The sequence below is a fragment of the Pantherophis guttatus genome, chromosome 4 (genome assembly GCF_059756535.1).
Source record: "Pantherophis guttatus breed Tessera chromosome 4, ASM5975653v1, whole genome shotgun sequence".
Taxonomy (NCBI): domain Eukaryota; kingdom Metazoa; phylum Chordata; class Lepidosauria; order Squamata; family Colubridae; genus Pantherophis; species Pantherophis guttatus.
This window is the reverse complement of record NC_142066.1, coordinates 60374819-60399998: the sequence shown is the minus strand read 5'-3', so window position 1 is coordinate 60399998 and position 25180 is coordinate 60374819. Positions and strand designations below refer to the sequence as shown.

At 39.8% G+C, this 25180-nt stretch overlaps 1 protein-coding gene across 2 annotated transcripts in view; it reads right to left on the bottom strand.

Moving 5' to 3' along the window:
- MARCHF10 (membrane associated ring-CH-type finger 10) overlaps nt 1-25180 on the bottom strand; it is an 86368-nt gene that overhangs the window by 48227 nt on the left and 12961 nt on the right. Inside the window, exons 3-4 of one of the 2 annotated variants that reach the window (XM_034416176.3) lie at nt 9090-9195; nt 8688-8840 (exon numbers count right to left, since the gene is read on the bottom strand). In XM_034416176.3, coding sequence (XP_034272067.1) covers nt 8688-8840; nt 9090-9176 — 240 coding nt within the window. In that variant the 5' untranslated portion in view covers nt 9177-9195. Of the gene's footprint in view, nt 1-3090; nt 3308-8687; nt 8841-9089; nt 9196-25180 lie in introns of those variants that run through there. The other variant, XM_060691739.2, reaches the window with a different exon arrangement.

The following is a 25180-nucleotide window of genomic DNA, read 5'->3' as shown; positions in this document are numbered from 1 at the left end:
ATATTTGCCTTCTATTAAGTAACTCTTAATAATTAACTAACCACATCTTCCATTCTAGCCACATTGTAAGAATGCTTGTGATATATTTTAAATGTATATATATTCAAAATTCTAAATAAGCTTAAAAAGGTGGGAAGCCTCTACTTTAATTCAAAAGATATCCAAGTATGCTGCAACAAAAACTACATTTTAAAAAAATACTCTTATAAATATTACTATTCAAATTTCCTGTTCTAGAAAATTCATTCCATAAAGGACTGTCCTGGAGCTGCCTTGGTGCGCATATCCTTTGATTCTTACTCTCTCAAACAGGGCCACTTGTTAGAAGCTTGGAGGACATTATGCACCTCCATATTACAGTGTTTCCCTGAAAATAAGACCCTGTCTTATATTTTTTTGAACCCTGAAATAAGCACTTGGCCTTATTGCCATGTGCTCAAAAGCCCAATTGGGCTTATTATCAGGGGATGTCTTATTTTGGGGGAAACAGGGTATTAAATCTGTCCATCAGACAATAGAACAATTAGAATAGAATAGAACAATTAAAAGAACAAGGCACTCACATAGAATGGTGGACATATGCACAAATTAAATCAAGGTATAAAAAAGACAAAGAACAATACGGCATAGAAACAGGTAGCAAAGATTTTGATAAGATTTGGATGGGTACGGACAATAAATTACTGGCTAAATTGTACAACTATTTGGTAGAATATGATTTGATGGAGGAGGTGGTTAAAGACCCAATGCTAGCATGGGCTAAAAATATTGGGAAAAATATAAATTTGGAAGAATGGGACCAATTTAAGTAGTAAAGCCTTGGTACCACAGTGGTTTAAAGCACCTTGTTATTAACACAGCTGCCTGCAATTTACTGCTGGTTCGAATCTCTCCAAGGCTCAAGGTTGACTCAGCCTTCCATCCTTTCTAAGGTAGGTTAAATGAGGACCCAGTTTGTGGGGGCAATAAGCTGACTTTGTATAAATATACAAAAGTATGAAGGCTATTGCTTAACGCACTGTAAGCCGCCCTGAGTCTCCGGAGAAGGGCGGCATATAAATCAAATTAAAAAAAATAAAAAATATGGAATAACAACGTTAGATTCACCAAGGCAACCACCTACAAGGAGAACCAATATAAGATGATCTACAGGTGGCACCTAGCACCAGCTAGGATTGCCAAAATTTATCCCAATTTAAGCCCAAATTGCTGGAAGTGCGGGCACCAGCAAGGCACTTTCTACCATTGCTGGTGGACCTGTCCCCAAGCAAAAAAATATTGGAAGATGATTGGCAATTGGTTGTCAGAAATAATAGGTGAAACTTTTGAATTAGAACCTAAAATATTCCTCCTGGGAATCCTGAAGACGGAAATGGCAAAAAAGAAGAAATACCTAGCAGTTCACATAACAACAGCAGCAAGAATCTCTTTTGCTCAACAATGGAAAGAGAAAAAAATACCAACCAAGGAACAAGTGATTGGCAAAATAATGGAATGTGCCAAGATGAATAAATTAACGTTGGAAATCAATGACAGAGAAGATACTGATTATTACAGCGTGTGGGACAAGTGGTACGAGTGGTTAGATAAGAGGAAACTGAAATAAAAAACGAAAGAGACAAGATTGAGTATAAGAAATAGCTAAATGGTATAGTAAGATAAGATATGCTGCAGATTGTAGAAAGTAAAATGAAGTAAGGATAGGTTATATATGTAAGTAAAAGATATGACTTATGTATCTACTGATTTAAAGACCCATTATATATATATATATTAAGAATGATATAGGTAAATATTTATGTGTAGTATTTTTTAAATTAAGATAAATAGGATATACCATATAATTAAGTAGTAAAGATTATTTATATGTACATACATCTGTATTTTTATTTATTTATTTTTCTTACACCATGTAACCGGATGAACAAAAACTGTATTATTATAATTTCTTAACAATAAAAACTTAAATAAAAAAAAAATCTGTCCATCAGAACAAGACAGTAAGGATCAAAACAAGCAAAACAAGTTCTCCTGCCATAATAGATTAGAATGAAAGAAACCAATAAAAACCTTTCATATCTCCTAGGTCCATTGGATCAGGGTGGCTAATAAATCCGAATTAAAAAAAATCAAAATAAAAAAACATTTCACTTGCTAATGCTGTATTCGGGCCCCAATGATAGTGGGATTGTAAGAGTCACTCTAAATTGAATGCAAACAGATTAGTCAGTGAATTGAATGATCCTTTTTTCTTCCTTATTACAGACAGAACTTAAGAGTCAGATGATTAAAGTAACATAAAAACATTCAAAATAAATGATTTCTTTTAGATTTATCTTTCATAGTTGTTCACTATTTATACCTTGTCAATATCCCATAAAATCAGATTAAGACTGGAACTTGCTAATATTAAGAATAATAGGACCTTTTGGCAATTGACATATGATTTCTTGCCCTTCAGACAGCTATGAAATGCTTTATTGTAAAATGCCTGAGAGAATATTTTTAGATAATGATTAACAATCCAACAGTTTTCTTTTAAACTAACAATATTCCTCTTACTGTGGCTATAATTTCTAATTAGCTTCTAATTAGCCAAGCTCAAATCATAGATCATATTTGATAATTTCATTCAGGATTCTAATGCAGTCCTTTGGGCTAAACTTTTCTATTTGATTAACTGCATAGCTAGAATCTCCATTACCTTCAACAAACTTCAACAAAGTTATTATCATTCCTATTTATATAAAAAGTAATAGTGCTGATTTCAGTAATTATCATTAGGGATGTGCTTGAACTCTTTGGTTAGACTAAGGGTTTGGATTATTAATCAATGATAGATAGTTACCTCTATAAATTTCCCTACTTGTGTTATAAACAGAAGAAGGACATCAAGCCAATGACAGGCAAAAATGAAAGAAGGGCCAAAATATTTTTCAATGGGACTTCAAGTCCTGACCCTATTTGCTCCTGAAGTACAGCTCTCAAAGCCTAGCATTCTATGGTCTTCAAGCAAATATGAACGAGAGTATATAATCTCAGTCCTAAAGGAAGGGATTTACATGTGATAACCAAAACACAGCATTGCACCTGAAAGCCCTCTGTTAGCAAAAGCAATGGGGAAGCTGGCAGGGAAGATTGCAAGTTGCTCCACTAAGTTGCTCCCACTGTTTTATATCTCTAGAAGCCTACTACAGAGCCCTTCCAAGGCCTCAAGACCCATCTAAGCTCCATAGCTTCTGTTTGTGACACTTTCTCCATGGCACACTCATACTCCTTGTCCAAGACTACTGCCTCTTCTTGCTTAATAACTCATGCAGTTCTTGGATTATGATGGCAAGCAGGCCTGACATCACTAAGCAATGAAATCACATGATGTTAACCTGTTTCCCCAAAATAAGACATCCCCTGATAATAAGCCCAATTGGGCTTTTGACCGCATGGCAATAAGGCCAAGCGCTTATTTCAGGGTTCAAAAAAAATATAAGACAGGGTCTTATTTCAGGGAAACATGGTAGCAATGGCAATTCTGGTCCCAACTGCCATCAGAACCAAAGGGCTTACCTGTAAAAAGCAAGACCTTTGCTTAGTCAACTCTATAAGACTTGCCTGGCCAGAATCTATATTAATGCAAATGACTTCTTCTGTCAGATGCCAAACATATCCTTCATAGATGCTCATTCAATCCCTCAAACCCACCCTCCACAAAATGTCACAAAGGAACACTTGGCAGCATTCTAGAGATATGATAAAGGGGGGAGGGGAATAATGCTTTGACACTCATTACCACAATGTAGACCCTAATATGGATTCATGCAAATATTTGGTTAGACTCACAAAAAAATACATTGTGTAACTATGAAACCAAAAAAAATGGAAGGAGGCAATATTGTGGATTAAGGTGGTCTGAATGAAACTGATGAATGCATGAAAGGAAAGAATTATGTAAGTTTAATTACAATTGAAAGGGCTAAAATGTATGTCATAAAGTGTAAGTTGGTACCACTTGGTTGTGCTAGGTAAATCTCAAAGGAATCTATAGGAAATTATATTTGAATATTACAGATAGTTCTCATTTAGTAACTGGTTTGTTTAGCAACTGTTCAGTTTCCACAGTGATGAAAAAGAAACTTCATAGAACATAGAAACTTCACTTAATGATCAAGTTGCAGTCTCAATTGCAGTCACTAAATGAGGACAACCTATATGTTCCAATGAATGGTGATAATGAATAAACTGGATATGATTTTGGGGGGAAATTTTGCCATTTTATGAACAAATATGATCAAAGGACTTGACATGAATGGATATGTGGCAAAAAGAGAAAAGACTACAGCCAAAGCAATTTGGAGACCTAAGAATGGGCTGCCTTTAAAGAATTCTCAGAAATTATTCCAGAATGAAACAGGCCATCTAGCAGTTGGCACTGTGATTATGTTATACCTGCGTTATGGACACTGGACTGATTACCAATTGGTTTCCAATTCAGTTTAAAGTGTTGCGTTTGATCCATGAAATCTATTATATATTTGCACTTGTGTACCTGCAAAACTGCTTACGCTAATCTGAATTGGTCTAAGCTCTCGTCTAGAAAGAAATTGCTCTTATTTCTCCACTTGTAAGAAGTGAACAGAACTGAAGTTGGGAGATGCAACTTTTCAGTTTTGTACAAATATGAACTTGAGGGTTGATGGCTGAATATGATAAAAAAGATGGAAGTAAACTATGCATGAAACTATGCATGAAAATAAGTGAAATGCTTAACAAATAGTTCACAGTGCCAAGCAGGGATGCACTACCTAGATTGTTAAATATGTTTATAGATAAATGTATATGGATGCTTGTGGTGATGAAGTTAGAGATAAGTTTCCTGGGAATGTGAATGCATGTGTATTTCTGTAAGCAGAAGATGCAGTATTCTGATTTGGAGCATATATTAGTCTGTGAGTTAACTAGAAATTTGAAAGTTAACATGTACAAGACAAAAATTGCATGATGCAATAAGAAGTTTAATGTATGAGTGACCAAGGTAGTAGTTTTTCATTGGAAAGTTGAGTAAATAATTGCAAGTTATACATAAATGATGAAAAATTAGATCAAATAAATGAATTTGTATAACATGAGGAAATGGAGATTAAAATGATATGTGCAAATGCTGATGGAAAGGTAGGAAAGAGTGTGTCATCTGTTATAAAGAATAAATTTTAGTTGAAACAAAACATATCTTTTTTCAAAAGTTTGTTTTTACCCACTTTATAATGAAGAATTTCAAGTTGTGTATGTCAAGAGAACCTTAAAGTAAGTTGAATGAAGTCAGATTGGAGCTCTTAAGTAATGTGCATGATAATCAAGAAGAGATAAGGTCAATAATTAATAATTGCTTGGTTATAGGTATGAAGGAAGTATATTGAGGAAGTTTGGTCATGCAAGGAGAATGAATTAAATATATATATGAAAAGTGATTGGGTTGGATTGAGAGTAAGAGCAAGTCTAAAAAATGTGATTTGATAGAGTTGATAAGCTCCTCCAAAACAGACCAAGGGGAGATGACTAAAGAGTTAAAGCTATGCATGAAGCAGCATACAAATGTGATGAAAGCAATATTATAGAGAGGTATAGTGAATTGTGGATTTAATTGTATTTTCTTTTGCAATAACAATAACAGTAATAGAATTGGAAGGGACCTGAGAGTTCATCTAGTCCAATCCTCATGTTCACGCAGGATACCTGTACTATTTCTGACAAATGGTTGTCCTTTTCTTTCCTTATCCTATAATTTCTTTGCCTTATTATTTCTTACTTCTTTTCTATAACTTGCCTAACTTTGTTTACTATGAATGGCAACAGAGTGATTAATATGTGTGTTAATATTTGTTCCTTATGTGAAAGGTTAAATTTATGAGAGATATATTATAATGTGTTATCTTTACTTAATTCTCTATTAAACAAGCAATCTCCTTTTCAGAATACAGAAGAAACCCCTCTAACAATACTCTTAGAAAATGGAATGGTCTATATTTTAGCAAATTTCACAAAGAAAAATTTCCAAATTTTTTTTGTTATTGTTATTTCTCTTCATTTTCCTCTGGTGCTACCTCTCAGCTCCAATTCTCAGTAAGAATGTTACAAGACCTAAAGGGAATGAAATGTTTCTTGAATTGAAAAAAAACAACCTTGATTCTCCAAGAGTTATAGACTTCAGCCTTCACAATAATTTTAAGATGTACAGTAACTCGCTGGGAGGTGGAACCGACCAACTGGTTCCGCCCCAGGCGCCTGATGGACCCTGAGAGGTTCCAGAAGGAGCTTGGGATGATCCCTCTCTCTCTCTCCCACGCCCCGGTCATGACCCTGGTGGAGGCCTGGGAAGAGGCTGCTACCGGGGCTCTGGATCGGGTCGTTCCTTTGCGGCCTCTGACCCGTCGCAGATCCCAGCCGGCTCCCTGGTTTACCAAGAAGCTCCGGGAGATGAAGCGGCGTAGATGAGGCCTAGAGAGCTGTTGGAGAGCAAGCCGTTCCGAATCCGACCGATTTCAATTAAGGTTGGCCACACGGGCCTACCTGGTGGAGTTGGCGGCGGCAAAGCGCCGCTACTTCACCGATGTCATCGCGTTCGCAGAGAATCGCCCGGCTGCCCTGTTCAGGGTGTCCCGCTCCCTCTTAAATCAGAGGGTGAGGGAAGATCCTTTACAGGGACAAGCCGAGGAGTTTGGTCAGCACCTGTCGGACAAAATCGCTCGGATTCGGGACGGCTTGGACTCTGACTGGACAGAGTCAGAGGGGGGTGAGACAGCGGGTCCTGTGTTTTGGGAAGAGTTCAATTCTGTTACCCCAGAGGAAGTGGACAGGATCATGGGGAAGCTGAGTGCGACCACCTGTGTGTTGGACCCGTGTCCCTCCTGGCTGGTTTATTCGGCCCGGGAGGTGACACGAGGCTGGATCCAGGCAGTGATAGCGGCTTCTTTGAGGGAGGGAAACTTTCCGACCACCTTGAAGGAGGCGGTGGTGAGGCCCCTCCTCAAGAAGCCGGCCTTGGACCCAGCTGTATTAAATCATTTTCGTCCAGTCTCCAACCTTCGCTTTTTAGCGAAGGTTGTTGAGAATGTGGTTGCACGTCAGCTCCCGCTGGTCCTGGATGAAGCGGATTACCTTGACCTGTACCAATCGGGTTTCAGGCCCGGGTACAGCACGGAGACCGCTTTGGTCGCACTGGTGGATGATCTCTGGAGGGCCCGGGACAGAAGTCATTCCTCTGTTCTGGTCCTTCTGGATCTTTCGGCGGCATTTGATACCGTCGACCACGGTATCTTGCTGCGTCACCTCGAGGGGTTGGGAGTGGGAGGCACTGTTTTACGGTGGTTCTCCTCCTACCTCTCGGGTCGAATGCAAGCGGTGTTGGCGGGGGGGCAGAGATCGACCTTGAGGCCCCTCACCTGTGGGGTGCCTCAGGGGTTGGTTCTCTCGCCTCTCCTGTTCAACATCTATATGAAACCGCTAGGGGAGATCATCCGTGGTTTTGGGGTGAGGTATCATCAGTATGCTGATGATACTCAGCTTTATATTTCCACCCCGAACCAACCCAGTGATGCCCTCGATGTGATGGCCTGGTGCCTGGAAGCGGTGCGGGTCTGGATGGGTAGAAACAAATTGCAACTCAACCCGGCCAAGACCGAGTGGCTGTGGGTACCGGCATATTGGTTCAGGGGAGAGGTGCCATTGCTGACTATAGGGGGTGAAGTTTTGCCCCCTGTAGACAGGGTGCGCAACTTGGGCGTCCTTCTGGATTCACGGTTGAGCTTAGAAGACCAGATAACGACCGTGACCAGGGAGGCATTCGCCCAGATACGTCTGGTGCACCAGTTGCGTCCCTAGTTGGACCGAGATGCCCTACGCACAGTTACTCATGCACTGGTCACCTCACGGATTGACTACTGCAACACTCTCTACATGGGGCTGCCCTTGAGGACCACTCGGAGGCTTCAACTGGTGCAAAATGCAGCCGCGCGGGTTGTGATGGGAGAATCCCGATACTCCCATGTTACACCCCTCCTGCGCGGTTTGCATTGGCTACCGGTTGCCCTCTGGGTGAGATTCAAGGTGCTGGTGTTGACCTATAAAGCCCTACATGGCTTAGGACCAGGATATTTGGCGGACCACCTACAGCCAGCAACAACATCCCATCGCCCGGCTCACGCCCATAGAGAGGGCCTACTCAGGGTGCTGTCGGCTAGACAGTTGTGGCTGGTGGCCCCCAGGGGTAGAGCCTTCTCGGTTGGGGCGCCCACCCTCTGGAATCAACTCCCCTTGGAGCTCCGACTAGCGCCTGACCTTCGCACCTTCCGCCGGGAATTAAAAACTTGGCTTTTCAAATCCCTTGACCTGGTCTGAGGATGGGGTTTTAAGGGTTTTAATGGGTTAATTTTAAATTTTTTAGATTTTAGTCTTTATTTTTATTGTGGCTTGTGTTTTATTGTTGTGAGCCGCCCTGAGTCCATTGTGAGATAGGGCGGCATATAAGCCGAATAAAATAAATAAATAAAATAAATAAATGTGAATTACTATGCTCCAGAATTAAAAAAATACATTGACAGCTGATCCACCAGGATTATCAATTTTTAAAAGCTGCTTGAGTCTTTATCAGAACATTTTTCTTTTCTACTTCACATCTAAAGTTAGCAAATACTTGCCTGTCTATTAACAGGAAGTCTTGAAATCCATGGCCTTTCATATCTACGTACTGGAGAGATAGATGATAAACTTCTCTGCCTCAGTTCTTGTCTGCTCTGTTCTCGTTTTTTATCAGACTGGTCTTTAATGTGCTCTTGTTTTCTCAGGCAAGCCTAATAAATAAACCATATATCTATTTTAAATGAATTGTATGTGGAGGCTTACATTCAAACAATAGCTAGTGGAATCTGGCCACACATCCATAACACCCTCTGCCAATTTTTCTCAATCAGAAGCTCTCCAGATTTCTTGAGGTATGCGTCATCTTAGTATCCCCAGACAATAATATTTAATTTGGGGAGAACTAGTTCTGGTTCATGTTCTTTGTAAGAAAATCAAGATACTGAAATATAATTTATTACCTGATACTCTGAATCCATTTTGTGCTGCATCTCTCTTAGGTACTGAGCATCACTGATAAACTTCTGTCTTTCCTTTGCTTCATACATGGCAATACTTCAGGAAAACCTATAAAAATATATTCAAATTACATCTTTATTGCATAAACCAGCATAAGAAAGGTAGGATACATTCAGTGGTGGGTTGCTCCCGGTTTGGTCCAGTTCTTGCGAACCGGTAGTAAAAGCAGCGGGAGGCTCCGCCCACCTGCCTGGACATCATCATGGATGATCTGTGCATGCAAAGCAAGCACGCATGAGTGCTCCTGTTGTGAACTGGTAATAAAGGTAAGTAGAACCCACCCTGAATACATTCATTTAAAAAGGATAATGGATATATCAAAAATATAAATCTAAGAAAAATTATAAAGAACTAGAAGTTATAAAAGATATAAAAATTAAAACTAAATGTATTTATAAAAAGCAGAATCCAAAAGAATGGAAAGGAGCAATGGAGGGTATAGGGGAGCATAAAAGGTTGTATGTGGAAAATTGTATCAAGTTACAAAGCACTCTAATATGATGTATATGCATTTATGTGTATGGAGATACATATATATATATGTGTGTGTGTGTTTTTCCTCTAGCCAGGTTTTTCCTACGTAACCAAGGTTTTTCTGCAGCCCTAGCTCAGAAGAATTACATCCACTCGATTCTGGGCTTTTTTTCTTTTCTGGCAGCCAGCAAGTTCTTCCTCCCAGGTGGGAGACTTATATAGATCTATTTCCAGCTCGTTTGCTTTCATCAGTAAGCCACACCCACATCTTATGTATCCTCCCTGTAAAGGTATAGTATCTATTTTCTTACTTCTTCATAGGATTTATGTGTGTTTTTCCTCTAGCCAGGTTTTTCCTACGTAACCAAGGTTTTTCTGCAGCCTTAGCTGCAGATCTATAGATCTATAGATCTTATATAGATCTAGATCTATAAGTTTCCCACCTGGCAGAAGAACTTGCTGGGTGCCAGAAAAGAAAAAAGCCCAGAATCGAGTGGATGTGATTCTACTGGCTAGAAAGAATATGCATATACATGTACATGTACATGTACATGTACATGTACATGTACATGTACGTGTACGTGTATATATATATATATGTTTTCTGAGGTTTTCGTGGGTGTTTGTATGTAGGTCTTTGGTTATTCGGGTTTTCTCCTGCGTAAAATTGGAGGTGTCTTGGCGACGTTTCGACGAAGTGAAACGTGTGTGGCTGTGAGAGGGGAGGGATTTGTTTCTGGCGTTCTTGTAGTCTTCGGAGTTTGTTGGTGTGTGTGTCTGTCTTGAGGGTGGTCTGTGTTTCAGCTCTCCAGATGGCGAGTTGTTTGGATTTGTCCCAAAGTGCGGAGTTTGAGGTGAAGTGTGAGGAGATCTTTGTTGATTCGGTCTAGGAGGAATCTTTTTGTGTGAAGTTCATTTCTGATTAGGGCCAATTCTGTTCTTTTCAGGATGTGTTTGGTGGCTGCAGAGTTGGACTGGAATTTCAATTGGAAACATGTGGGGATTAAATTTTGATCTCGGCAGTTGCGTAGGAATGCGAGGTCACATAAAATGGAAGCTCTTTGGACTTTGAGTTTTTCATAGGTCCTGGTCAGATGGTGGATTTCCTCCCTGTAGAGGTACGATATTTGTTTTCTGAGGTTTTCACGGGTGTTTGTATGTAGGTCTTTGGTTATTCGGGTTTTCTCCCGCGTAAAATTGGAAGTGTCTTGGTGACGTTTCGATGAAGTCTCATTTGTCATCTTTAGGCTGGTGTCTTCGGCCTTGTGCCTCCAGGAGCAATGTGTGACCGCAGCTGTCTACTCCCTCCAACTGCAAGTGGGGGTGTGAACTGACTGGGTGGAAGCTCGGCTGTGTTCTGATTGGGTGGAGGTGTGTTCTGATTGATTGGGGGCCTGGCTGTGCTCTGATTGGACGGGGAGTTGGCCGTGCTCTGACTGGCTGGGGGTGTGTTCCCTTTGGGTGGGGGCTTGGTTGTGCTTGGGTTAGTCTGAGTTGCAGGCGGATTTGAGCTGGTGAGCTGCGTTGCTGTTGTTTGGCTTTGCATTCGTGGTCGTGCCACATCTTCATGGTGGGTGTCAGTTTGCTTCGTGTATGGATTGGAGGGGTTTAAAGTGGCTAATGATGCAGCTGCGGTCTGGCTTCTGGTCCGTGGTCGTGCCTCATCATTGGTGTGGGTTAGAGTCTGCTTTTCGCGTGGATGTGTGATAGTGACATCCTGTGTGGCCCTCGTGAATGTGGGTCTGGTGTCATTCCTCGTGTTAGGGACTCGTTTGTCAATAAGGGTGGGTTTCCAAATGGCTGGTAGGCGGGAGGTATCATCTCGTTTATTCATGCTGTGTGGGCGTTTTTCTATCTTGATGGCTTCTCTGATTATTCTGTTGTTAAAGTGTTCAGTTTTGGCGATAGTTCTGGTCTTTTTAAAGTCAATTTCATGTCCTGTGGCTTTAAGGTGTTGGACCAGGGAAGAAGTTGGTTCCTCTACATCTTCCCCCAAAAAGCATTTATCATATCTAAAATCCAACGCATACAGATATCCTAGTTATCCAAAGGAGTCAAGAGAAGGATGGATCTAGACTCAGGTAGCAGAGAGCATTTTGTAGAAAATCCTACGCATTCCTTAGACATTAAAATAAATCCCAGATGTTGCCCAAGTCATTTTATGAGATTCTGCTCTGTATATTGTAGTTGAAGCAAATGTGAGAGATATTATCCACAAATTAATAGTAAATATATTATTGAGGCTGCAAATAAATTATTGACCCCGTCCTTGCCCAATGAGTTGTGTAACCTTGAACAACAGCTTTAGGTCAAATTCTATGGATGAAATAAGAGCAAAAAGTGGGACTGCTTGATAGTTCTCTCCACAGCCTAGGCCCAAACGTGATCATGCGTCTGTGTTTGGACAAAGCTATTTTATGTCTTTTGCCATTACTGCTCTAGGTTCTTTTGCTTCATCTCCTGGAGTTGTTTAGTCTTTATATGCAGGACTGGCATACAGAGAAAGGTTACTCAGGGGCAACTTCCTTCAATACTCTTTCACCTTCTTTGAATACGGGACTTCAGTGAGATGTACAGGAAAAACTGCCTGCTAGAGAAGATTTCCTTAAGTCTGCTTAAAATGAAATGGTGGGCAAACTGTTCTTATGTAGGAAGATATGGGTACAATTAGTAATTCCTGAATAAAATAGTCAAAAGAACTAGATAAAGCTGTTTCCCAATACTTTGATCTCTCACTGCTTCTCAGTTTAAACAATATTTATATAATGTAGATTCTAAATAAAATTGTTAAATATCAGCAATTTATAATTTCTATTCAAGAATTCTTAAAAATAGAACTTCTTATATATCTGAGTTGAAATCCCTTAAGCCTTGGTTAGATAGAGAATGCTAGAAGCTTGTCGTACTTTATAGTTGTACTTAATAGATTTATAAACGGACATTATTGATCATTTTTATACATAATGATCTCCCCAAACTGATTCTGCTCTATAAGTCCCAATGTTTAAGAAGAGTGATAAATCTGATCTGGCTAGTTATAAATGTTATTAAATTATAAGACAAACATCTTGGAAATGTCTGACTGGATAGATCAGGACCATATCATGGTTGAGAGCATACAAATTTCTGAATAAATTGACACTACAGATTAATCTAAATTCTGTTTCTAAAAAATGATGAGACTTTGAAGACAGGAAACTAGAAAGAACAGAAAGAACTAAAGATTATAATTAAAGAAGAAAAGATATGGAGCAAAACATTCCATATGAGTGATGAATACATGGATATCTGAGCAGAACGCACTCAGAAATTATTTTTAAGATTGCTTGCTATCATAAAATGGATTTAAAAGAGGTTATAGAAGAGGAACAGGTTCCACTGGACAAAACTGAGAAGGGGGCTGAGTGTAGATTTAAAAACAAAAGGTTACAATCAACCAGTGGAAGTTGTGGGTGCTCCATCACTGGAGGCTTTCAAGAAGAGACCAGACAGATATTTATCTGAAATGATATACTCTCTCCTGCTGAAGCAAGGAATTGAACTAGATGGTGTCCAAGATCACTTCCAACTCTGTTATTCTATGTTCTAAAAAAGAATGATATGGAAAAAAGGTTATTATACTGGATTTACAAATAAAACAAGCTGGTGTCATAATAATTAAAAGGATACATAAACAAAAAATCAGAAGAGTGACTTGGATAATTTTCTAATTTTGAATTTACAAAAAAGACATTTTAAAGATTTGAAGGAGCTTCTGATAAAAGACAGAATGAAAACAAAACAAGCTCCAGGACACTTTTTAAAGGGATTAATGAATTAAAATGGGGATGGGTATGGGTCAAAGAGGCTATCTATGTAAAAATTGAACAGCACTCTCTCAACAGAGGGGATATATCATCCATCTCCAGTCTGCAACAGAGTTCTTTCAGCAGTTTCAAGAGGGCTCCACACCCATTTGCACTATTCAGGCAACCCTGAGGACACAGATAAACCTTCAAGTGGACTCAATGGCTTTTTAAAAGAATGCAAATGACCAGTGTCTGCAAGGAGTTAAATCCTTCCATTCCCCACCAGAGTTGAAAAAGCTTCCTGGATGAGAAGCAAAATGTCTTCAAAGAAAACCAAGGAAGTCCAGTTGCCTCTTAAAAAAGCACCTTTGGGATAACTGCTGCTAATATTTTTGTCACAGAGACTTTACCTCATAGTTCATATCTATTGCCTCTACTATTTATATTGACTTTGGAAATTTTGACAGGAATATCACACAAAATGTAGAAATTAAAGGACTGAAAATAAGAGAGGAAAGATATAAATTACAAGCATTTCAGATTATTTGGTATTTATTGTAGAAGAACCAGTAGAGACAATCCCACAGCTGTTAAAAGAGATAGAAGAGTCTGGAAAGGTAGCAGCAATGGTGGATTGCTCCCGGTTTGGTCCGGTTCTTGCGAACCAGTAGTAATGGCGGCAGTAGGCTCCACCCATCTGGCCGTCATCACGGATGATCTGTGCATGCGCAGAAGCATTGTGCATTGTGCATTGCGAACAAGTAGCAGAGGTATGTAGAACCCACCCCTGGGTAGCGGGACTGAAAATAAACAGAGAAGAAACTAAAGTTATAGTTAAAAATCTCACATACACAACACACACACACACACACACACACACACAAAATCTGGCAGAAAAAGTAGACTTTCAAATAGTTAAGAAAGTTAAATATTTGGGAACATATTTAACAGCAAGATGTGCACTAAGAGAAGACAATTATATAAAACTACTGAAGCAAATAAAATTAGATTTGGAAAAATGGAAAAAACTACATTTGTGAATATTAGGAAGGATTGCCACGGGCCTGGTGGCTCAGCAGACTGATAGCATTGTGATTAACACCAGCTGTCTGCAATTACTGTAAGTTCGAATCTCACCAGGCTCAAGATTGACTCAGCCTTCCATCCTTCCTAAGGTAGGTAAATTGAGGACCCAGTTTGTGGGGGCAATAAGCTGACTTTGTATAAATATACAAAAGGATGAAGGCTATTGCTTAACGCATTGTAAGCCGCCCTGAGTCTCCGGAGAAGGGCGGCATATAAATCAATTTTTTTTAAAAAAATGAATATCCTACCAAAACTGCTTTGCCTGTTTCAAGCAGTACCTATAAAAATTGAAAAGAAATTCTTTGATGATTTATGGTAAACAAATTGATGCTGAAATTTTTTTGGCAAGGAAAAAAAGCAAGAATAAAATTGAAAATGCTACAAGAATCTAAATAAATGGAGGGTTTGGATTACCAGATTAGTTTTTATATTACCAAACATGTGTGATAACATGGTTAAAAGAATGGATAACTCTCAGACACAAGAGACTTATATTTAGAAGGACATGATTTACAATTAGGATGGCACGCCTTCCTATGGCATGAAAAAAATAAAATTCATTGATATTTTCAAAATCACTATATAAGAAATTCACTAACATGGAAAAAATTCCAGAATGACTCTCAACAATGGAAGCCTTTACATACCCAAATCTAGTGAAGCTTGAAAAAATCGTGACATATCATTTTAGACACTGAAGGAAATTAAAATAGAAGTAAGAGTTTAAAAAACAGGATAGATACTTTCATGGTAGCCTGTGGGAATCAGGTGGCCATAGTATATGTGTAGATCGGCCTAGCTGGTGGACACGTGTACAGAGCTTGGCACCGAAATAATCTGACTATGAAAAGTGGGTTCAGCTGGATGACCACTGGAGGGGCTCTATTTAGAATGGAGGCTGTGTTTGCTGCAAGGCATAGACATCTCCTTGTAGAACATTCCTGAGGACTGAGGTAACCTCTGATAACGGGGAGATGAGCCTCTCGGCTAGCAGAAGAATATGCTGGGAATGAAGCCAAATATGATAACATAGCAAGAGTTAAGTTTTGTTTTTACCTTAGGTATCGCTTTCCTAGAATTCACGTGATTTACTGTAATATTGTAGAATGTGAAACCTATATGGAGAATATATGGATGCTTTCCTTTTTTCATGTGTGTAATATGAGATGTGTAGCCATAATAACGCCTTTTGATGACGCTGTACTTTGATTACTAATAAAAGAGATTGCGGGGCTTTGTTCTGCACTCTCTCATCCCGAGAAATAATTGTCCTGTGTCTTCTCTAATCTGGACTACTCATGGGGAGCCCGCCAGGATGATCGTAACATCTGGTGACCCCGACGTGATAACCCTCGTGGCTATACGTCTCTTGGAACTCCTGTTCTCACCGCCTGGAAAAGGCTGTGCACCCCGATTTCGCCTGAAACACGACGATAATCTTTTGTGAGTATGAGAGAAGGTCTTTCCAAGCAGCAGGCAGTGTATCTGCAAGAGCTTGGCGAGATATCCAAGACCAATATTACTATTTTAAAAGATAACGGGGAAGTCCAGCCCATGATAACAAAAAAAGAATTTGATTTACCTTCTAAAATACATTTGGCAACATTATCCGGCTTATCCGGAAAAGGGCTCTTTAAAAGTGAAAACGTGGAGACAGATGGGAACCTGCCTCCACGAACCTCCCCGAGCCCCTGGAAAAATTCTTGCACTCTGGAGATTGGTTATAGAGTGTTTAATGATGCATGAGAAAGTTTTCAGGACACTGATAAGTTTCCCGAACCTTAGCACTGCTTTATCACAAGGCAGCAAACCTCAAGAAAAGTGTTAAAAATCCAAGGGGGGGCATGTCTGTAACATCTCGCCCTCTCTTTCACCAGGGATCAAAAACCCTGGTTATCATCGTATGGATGACATTTTAATTGGAGCACAAAAAATACAACCTAATTGGCTTTTTGAAATACAAAATGATTTATGTGTAAATGAATTGCACATTGCCCCAGAAAAAATACAGCTGCATATCTTTGTTAATATTTCCTACTAGTAAGCTACCCACAGGAGTATTGGCTGCAAAAAGTGTCAGTTATCTTTGTTAATATTTCTTACTAGTAAGCTACCCACAGGAGTATTGGCTGCTTTAGAACAGCAAAAAGTATATTGTATTAAATGGCTTTATTTGTCTCATTACCATTTAAAAATGTTTTACCCTTTATTCAAGCTATTGCTGAACTTATAACCTTGGGGCGTACTCGAGCCTGTCGAAGAAATGGAACTGATTTAATAAATATTGTTCTTTCTATCTCAAAATCTGACTTTCACTTTTATCTTCAGAATAATTCATCTCTTCAGTGTGCTCTAACTGACTATGTAGGCTGTATTTCATATCATTTGCCTAAAGATCCTAGGTTTACTTGCTTAATGACTTCCTCCAGAGGAGCCATTGCTTACAAGGATACTCATGACGACATCTGGAAAGAATCTTACACTAATTGTCTGCGGCTATCTTAGCTTTCCACACTTTTTCTCAACAACCTTTTAATCTGATCTCTGACTCTCAGTATGTTTGTCAGGCTGAAAGAAGAAATTGTTTATTGTTCTTCCCAGGGCCGGATTTAGATGAAAAGAGGCCCTAGGCTATTCCACTTATGAGGCCCTTTCACCTATAGCAGTGGGTCTCAACCTTCCTAATGCCGTGACCCTTTAATACAGTTCCTCGTGTTGTGGTGACCCCCAACCATAAAATTATTCCATTGACCATTGAAAATATGTGTTTTCCGATGGTCTTAGGTGACCCCTGTGAAAGGGTTGTTCGACCCCCAAAGGGGTCCCGACCCACAGGTTGAGAACCACTGACCTATAGTGAAAGTGTAATTTTAATTTTGCTAACAATTTGAATGTAGGCCCCTCTTGATCTTGAGGCCCTAGGCTGAAGCCTAGTTAGCCTATAGGAAAATCCGGCCCTGGTTCTTCCCACCCGGGGTTTAGCAGGTAATAAAAACATAAAGCCTACCTAAATGGGAAGGCTCAGATGATTTGAACTGATCAACTTGAAGTGATTTCTGTTAAAAATATTTTGTTGATGTGCATCTATAATGATAGTGTGTAGAATTGAATGTGGTTGAATTAATTAATGACTGATTTGCATGGAGGACGCATTATACAAAAGGTCTGATTGCAGTACAGATGTGAATGGGTGTGTATGTAGTCATTTATTGGATTGCATGAAATGTAATTTTGTGCAAGGTTTTGTTGGATGACTTCTATGTAGTTTAAGCATTTTTTTTCTTCCTCTTCCTGTTTTCCCAGGAAAAGGGAGGTTTAACAAAAAAAATTTCCTTTCTCTCACCCCCTCCTTTTTTTCCCTGGGAGGTGAGAGGCACGAAGAGGGGGGCTATGGGTTTTTGTTCTTTTCACCATTTTTTCTCTCTCTGCTGAACCAGCCTGAGAAAGGCGGGGTAAAGGGTGATATCTGATACCCGCCTTTGCACAGCACTATTTTGGCTCAGAATGCAATTTTGATTTTCTTTTTCTTTCTGGAAATTTTTGACATTTCAAATACTTTCATACCCAATTATATTTCAGAGTATTGACTCAAAATACCTCATTTAGATTGTTTGTTTTATTTTTGAAGCTGTTTTTCTTACTCCTTTATGTTTTTATGTCTGCGTGCATTTTGCATATGGCACGTTTGTTTGTTTGTCTATTTGTCTGTCAGCAGCATAAGCTGCTGCCCTTTTAGGAATTGTCACAGAGATGAGTTAGAAATTACAATATGTAGAAAGAGAGATAAAATACTTAGGACATTTAATTAATGAAAGAAGTAACAAAAATAACACCTGAAGGAGTTGAGGAAATTTCTAGGATTGACTGGATATTGTAGGCTGTGAATAGATAATTGTGCTATTTTGAATAAAGACTGGTATGCAAAGAACCCAGTGTTACAGGGAATGTAAGGGAATGGCTTTGAGGGTTTTAACCCAGAAGTGGGGAGGGTAGAGAGAGTCAGTAACATTTTTGTCTAAAATGTTAGATCCTGATGTTAAGGATTTCCAGATTGTGTTCAATCAGTGGCAGCTATGGCAGTGTTAGTGAAGGAAAGCAGAAAGTTGACTTTTGGAAGTAAGAGAAAGTGGTCGCATGTAAGAGAAGACATTTAGGTAAGTTGGTTTGCACAGACTTGGGCTGGCTTGGAAGTCAGAATGGCAGTGGGAGAAGGACTTGAATCTTTAGTGTTATAAGGAGATTTGTTTATTGGAAGGTTATAGATGCTGTGGGTAGTGGAGACAGAGATTTCCATCAAAATAAAAAAGCATTAGCGAAGCAATTTGATCTCACGGCAGCCGAAGCAACTGCCATCATACAACAATGCCCTACCTGTAGTCAACAAGCTCATTCTATCCCTATGGGTGTAAACCCTAGAGGACTCAAAGCTTGTGAAATCTGGCAAATGGATGTGAGTCAATACCTTTCCTTTGCCCCATGGAAATATTTGCATGTTTCCGTGGATACTTATTCAGGATTTATTATGGCATCCCCACAAAGGGGAGAAGCAACCAAACATGTAATAAATCATTGTATTCGGACTTTTGCATTGATGGGACGCCCAATTGAACTTAAAACTGATAATGGATCTGCGTATACCAGTACTGCCTTTGCAGACTTTTGTAACAAGTGGTCCATCACACACAAATTTGGTTTACTCTACAATTCTCAATGGGCTAATCAGACCCTCAAAAATGCCCTGGATAAATTGAAAGAGGAAAAATGCCTCGGCCTCCCAGCCATGCAAAACAAACTCAATCTTTGCTTATATACTTTGAACTTTCTTAACCTGACTGGACAGCCTCCCACATCGGCTGCGACCTGTCATTTTTCTGCTTCCCCATCAGCTGCCTCAAAACCGAAGGTTTATTTCCGCCAACCACCCAATCCTGCATGGAGAGGGCCCGCTGACCTTATTACCTGGGGCCGTGAATACGCTGCTGTCCAGTACAACGATCGCATCATTTGGATCCCCAAAAGACACGTAAGACCATTTCATTTACAACAAAAAGAAGGAGAAACCCCTCATGCTGAGATTTAAGAAGAAAACACCCTGCTAAGTCCTACCGGCAACGGACTCTCAACGCACAGTGGTGATCATCAGCTTTATAGGACCACACCAGAAGCTGGTCCCCTGCGCACAGCGGAAGATTCATCAGGAGGAAACTACCTTCACATTGTGCATATACATTTTATTAGCTTTAATATAACACTTTCTTACACATACTAATGTTAGTAGAAGTTTGGGAGTGAGTTTTGTGGGTAATTGTTTTTCTAATTTTGCTAGTAATTTTGTTTCACACGTATAAGTGACTATGATTTGTTTATGGCCTTGGACATTGTTAGCTTTGGGACTCTCAAGTGACCATATAAGGAACATCAAATCCCCACATGCATACATTGTTGTACCTATGTATCTGATTATCAGTATAACATCACTCACACCATAGAACATATGGATGGATCTGGCGCCATTGACATCTGGGCTGCCCTTTGGTCATGGTTCCCGGAAGGTTCTTGGTTGAAATCAATTATGCCAACTATTGTATCTATAATCGTACTGCTTGTTTTGCTTTGTTGCTGTATCCAATGTCTCCCCTCCCTTCTGCAAATGTGCAAAGGTTTTATTCCCTCCAATGGGAAGGACGTCCTGATAAGTGAAACCAAAGCCCTTCTGGAACTGGAGGAACAATTCAGATGTGGTCAGAGAAGGTGCTCGGGACTTGCAAGATAGGGCTTCCAGGATAACTCAGAGGTTACAAACTCCTGACATGTGGTTTTCTTGGGTGCCTGGATCTGGAAGGATTAAACAAATGATATTCTTGTTCATATGCGCAATAGCTGGCTTAACATTCATCCCATGTGTGATACCTATCCTTAGACAATTATCAATCAGAGCTGTTAAAGAAATTCAAGTGGAGAAGGAACTAGCTTTGACAGAACATTTTCTTAATCAACTTGGTCCCTACCCTGTGAAAGAACTTACAGATACTGAGTCAGATCCATATGTGGTAATGGGACCAGGGGAATAATGGAGAGAATCTCCCTACGACTCAAGAAACTAACCACAATCATGTATAACCATTTATATATATTTATCATTGCTTTGCTTATTTCTGTATGTTGTAGTATCCAATGTATTTCTGCTTTGTTTGCTATGATGACAGGCATGTTTCCCAGGTGTAAAGAGAACATCACAATAACAACACAGCTGAACCCTGTTGCAAAAAAAACAAAAACAGAGGAGATGTGGGAATCAGGTGGCCATAGTATATGTGTAGATCGGCCTAGCTGGTGGACACGTGTACAGAGCTTGGCACCGAAATAATCTGACTATGAAAAGTGGGTTCAGCTGGATGACCACTGGAGGGGCTCTATTTAGAATGGAGGCTGTGTTTGCTGCAAGGCATAGACATCTCCTTGTAGAACATTCCTGAGGACTGAGGTAACCTCTGATAACGGGGAGATGAGCCTCTCGGCTAGCAGAAGAATATGCTGGGAATGAAGCCAAATATGATAACATAGCAAGAGTTAAGTTTTGTTTTTATATTAGGTATCGCTTTCCTAGAATTCACGTGATTTACTGTAATATTGTAGAATGTGAAACCTATATGGAGAATATATGGATGCTTTCCTTTTTTCATGTGTGTAATATGAGATGTGTAGCCATAATAACGCCTTTTGATGACGCTGTACTTTGATTACTAATAAAAGAGATTGCGGGGCTTTGTTCTGCGCTCTCTCATCCCGAGAAACACTTGTCCTGTGTCTTCTCTAATCTGGACTACTCATGGGGAGCCCGCCAGGATGATCGCAACAGTAGCCTCAATTGCAAATACAATCTAGATATGATATAGATATGAAAAAGTATGGCTTCTATAGAGGACAAACACTGTTTGATAAGACACTGTTGAACTCTGATGAAAAATTAATTAAGAAGGTACCCTATTTTTTTGGAGTATAAGACGCACTGGAGTATAAGATGCAACTTCATTTTTGGGGAGGAAAATAAGAAAAAAGCTGATTAGCAGGTGGATCGTCCTCCTGGAATAACCCCAATCAGCTGTTCCCAGAGGTGAATTTTAGCAACAGGTTCCTTGGTTGTGAGCTCTGTGCCTTGCTTTTTTTTGCTTTTTTTCCTGCCTCTGAAACTTCTGAAACTCAGTTTCAGAAAAAACTTTTTTTCCTGCCTCTGAAAGTCTCCAAAACAGAGCTTCAGAAAAAAAGCCTCTGAAGCTCTGTTTGTGGGCTTCTTTTCTGAAGCTCTGTTTGTGGACTTCTTTTCTGAAGCTGTTTGGGGACTTCTTTTCTGAAGCTTCATTTCTGATGCTTTTTTCAATCTCTGAAACCTCTGTTTGAGAAGCTGGGCGGTGCTACATTCGGAGTATAAGACACACCCAGATTTTCACCCTCTTTTTTTGGGGAAAAAGGTGTGTTTTATACTCTGAAAAATACGGTATATAACTTTTTGCTAAATCTAAAAATGGAGGATGAACAAATAAAAGACACAATGGTACAATGGGAAAAAAACTTTGGCTATAACATAGAATTAGAGAAATGGCAACATTTTTGGGAAAGGAGCTATAGATTAACAATGGCAACTTCTTATAAAGAAAATTTAAATAAAATGTTTTATAGATAGCATTTACCACCTGCTAGGAAGCTAAAATGTTTAAAAATATGTCTAGCAAATGTTGGAAATGTGATCAACAGACGGGTACATTTTATCATATGTGGTGGACTTGTGCTAAAACAAAACAAAAAAATGGGCAAAAATACATAGATGGCTAGAAAAGATAATAGGGAAAATGTAGATTTTAAACCTGAACTGTTTTTATTAGAGATGATATCAGAAAAAATTGATAAGAGAAGTATGTATTTAATATTACATGTTTTAACAGCATCTTCGCACAATATTGGAAAGATGAAGAAACATCTCAAGATGAAGAGATAATTAAGAAATTAGACTGTGCAGAAATGGACAAGCTTACATTGAAAATCAAACAGAAAGAAGACACAGAATATTATCAAACTTAGAATTCTACCAGTGGTTGGAAGAAAGGGGTGGAGAGTATGAATGGCATTTGTATTGTTAAGCAAATTAAATACCCAGACAATGATGTTTATTAAGCTCTAAGGAATGTAATTAATAGAAAATTAATAAAATTTATTTTTAAAAAAGAAAAAGAAAAGAAAAGTGATTGTTTCATTCCATTAGATTTACTTCCCTTTTCTTTACAGATATCACTAGCCATCAAGTCATATATCTCAACAGTGATGTGATGTGAAAATGAGGCAGGATTTGCATCCTTTAAAATTAAGCACTGGGAAGAGTATAAAATAATCTGAGGAATCGGATCACAAAGAAAAACAGAAACATTTGCAAAAATACTTATACACAATACATATGTAAACATTTAATGAACAACTTGTTTTGCATGTACCAACTTAGAAGACTTAATTGGGGCTAGATCAAGGGTGTCAAATTCAACGCCTGGGGGCTGGATCTGACCCGTAGGGTAGTGCTGGAAACAGCAAAGGACTGGCTCGCAGTGCCTGTGCCAGCAAAAATGGAGCTTGGGAGGGCTGCCCACAGCCCTCCCGAACTCTGTTTTTGCTGGCAGAGAATTGCAAGAAGCCATTGCAGATGAATATGGAGCTCAGGAGTCCATTTTCACTGGCAAAGCGCTCAGGCCACCACAAGCGCCCCTAACAAAAGTGATGTTGAGCTGGCCACGCCCACCCTGGCCCCCCAAAGTCAGACACAACCCTGATGCGGCCCTCAATGAAATTGAGTTTGACACCCCTGGGCTAGATTATGCTTGAAGTTCTGTGGGAGACAAACATCTCTCCAAAATATTCTGGATCATCCCTATCAACTTCATCACTAACCTATTACCACCCTCTTTGTAACCTTCTGGTACATTCAAGGTGGTGGATGAAGTTACAGACGATAAATGGCAAGTGCTTATTGAATCAGGTTAAGAATAGGTGGTGCTACTGCAGACAACACTGACTTATTACCTGCTGGATCGAAATGGGACACCTTGCTATGGCATCTCATTGCAGGACAACTTACCATGGAAACAACTTACTGTGAGCCTAAGGCCTTCCACTCTGGTTCTAAAACTGTCCCTACTTGCTCCTCTCCCTGTCCGGGAGCTGTCAGGGTCCAGCACAGCATGCCAAAGAAGAGGTCCTTCTCCCCAAACCCGGGCACAAATGGCATCTTGACAGCTTGGATGTGAGTAAAAGTCCCCAAGCTCGGAATAGTATGTGTGTCTGTGAATGTGCAGGACAATGACTTCCACTTAACCTGCCTTTTATGGGGGGATGGGGGGCACTAGAAAGTGAGGCAGGAAACCTTCAGAGAAGAAGGGTGAACTAGTGGGAATTTTTGTCTCCCTTAAGCCGGGCCAGTTTTGGAGACCAGAGTGGAAGGCCCCAGGCTGGTAGCAAGTTGTCTCAATAGCGAATTGACCAGAGAGACATGCTCCATGGTAATGTGGTGGTGGTAAGGTGACTGCAATGAGTTGTCGTAAACCTTGCTGAATAGGCTAACTCCCAAATAGCCACCAGGCCCAGAATCTGCAGTTAGCTGTGCAGCCTGTGCAACGAGGTAGGGAACCAAGTAGCAAAGGCAGTATCCCACTGGTTTTATGTTTTAAAATACCTATATATTCCATACATATTCATGTATAAGCCCATTTGTAAATAAACTGGCCTTTGAATTTTGAAAGAAATACCCGTGAAAAATGCACCTCCTATGAATAAACCCATTGTGAAAACTGAAACATATGAAAAGCTAATTCATGGATTAGCTAATTCATGGGTGGTGCAGTTGTACGTACAGTCAGGTCCAGAAATATTGGGACATCGACACAATTCTAACATCTTTGGCTCTATGCACCACCACAATGGAGTTGGAATGAAACAAACACAATGTGCGTTAACTGCAGACTGTCAGCTTTAATTTGAGGGTATGTACATCCAACTCAGGTGAACGATGTAGGACTTACAGCAGTTTGTATATGTGCCTCTCACTTGTTAAGGGACCAAAAGTAATGGGACAATTGGCTTCTCAGCTGTTCCATGGCCAGGTGTGTGATATTCCCTCATTACCCCAATTACAATGTGCAGATAAAAGGCCCAGAGTTCATTTCAAGTGTGCTATTTGCATTTGGAATCTGTTGCTGTCAACTCTCAAGATGAGATCCAAAGAGTTGTCACTATCAATGAAGCAAGCCATCATTAGGCTGAAGAAACAAAACAAACCCATCAGAGAGATAGCAAGAACATTAGGCATGGCCAAAACAACTGTTTGAAACATTCTCAAAAAGAAGGAATGCACCGGTGAGCTCAGCAACACCAAAAGACCTGGGAGACCATGGAAAACAAGTGTGGTGGATGACCAAAGAATTCTTCCCTGGTGAAGAAAACACCCTTCACAACAGTTGGCCAGATTAAGAACACTCTCCAGGAGGTAGGTGAATGTGTGTCAAAGTCAACAATCAAGAGAAGACTTCACCAGAATGAATACAGAGGGTTCACCACAAGATGTAAACCATTGGTGAGCTTCAAAAACAGGAAGGCCAGATTAGAGTTTGCCAAACAACATCTAACAAAGCCTTCACAGTTCTGGAACA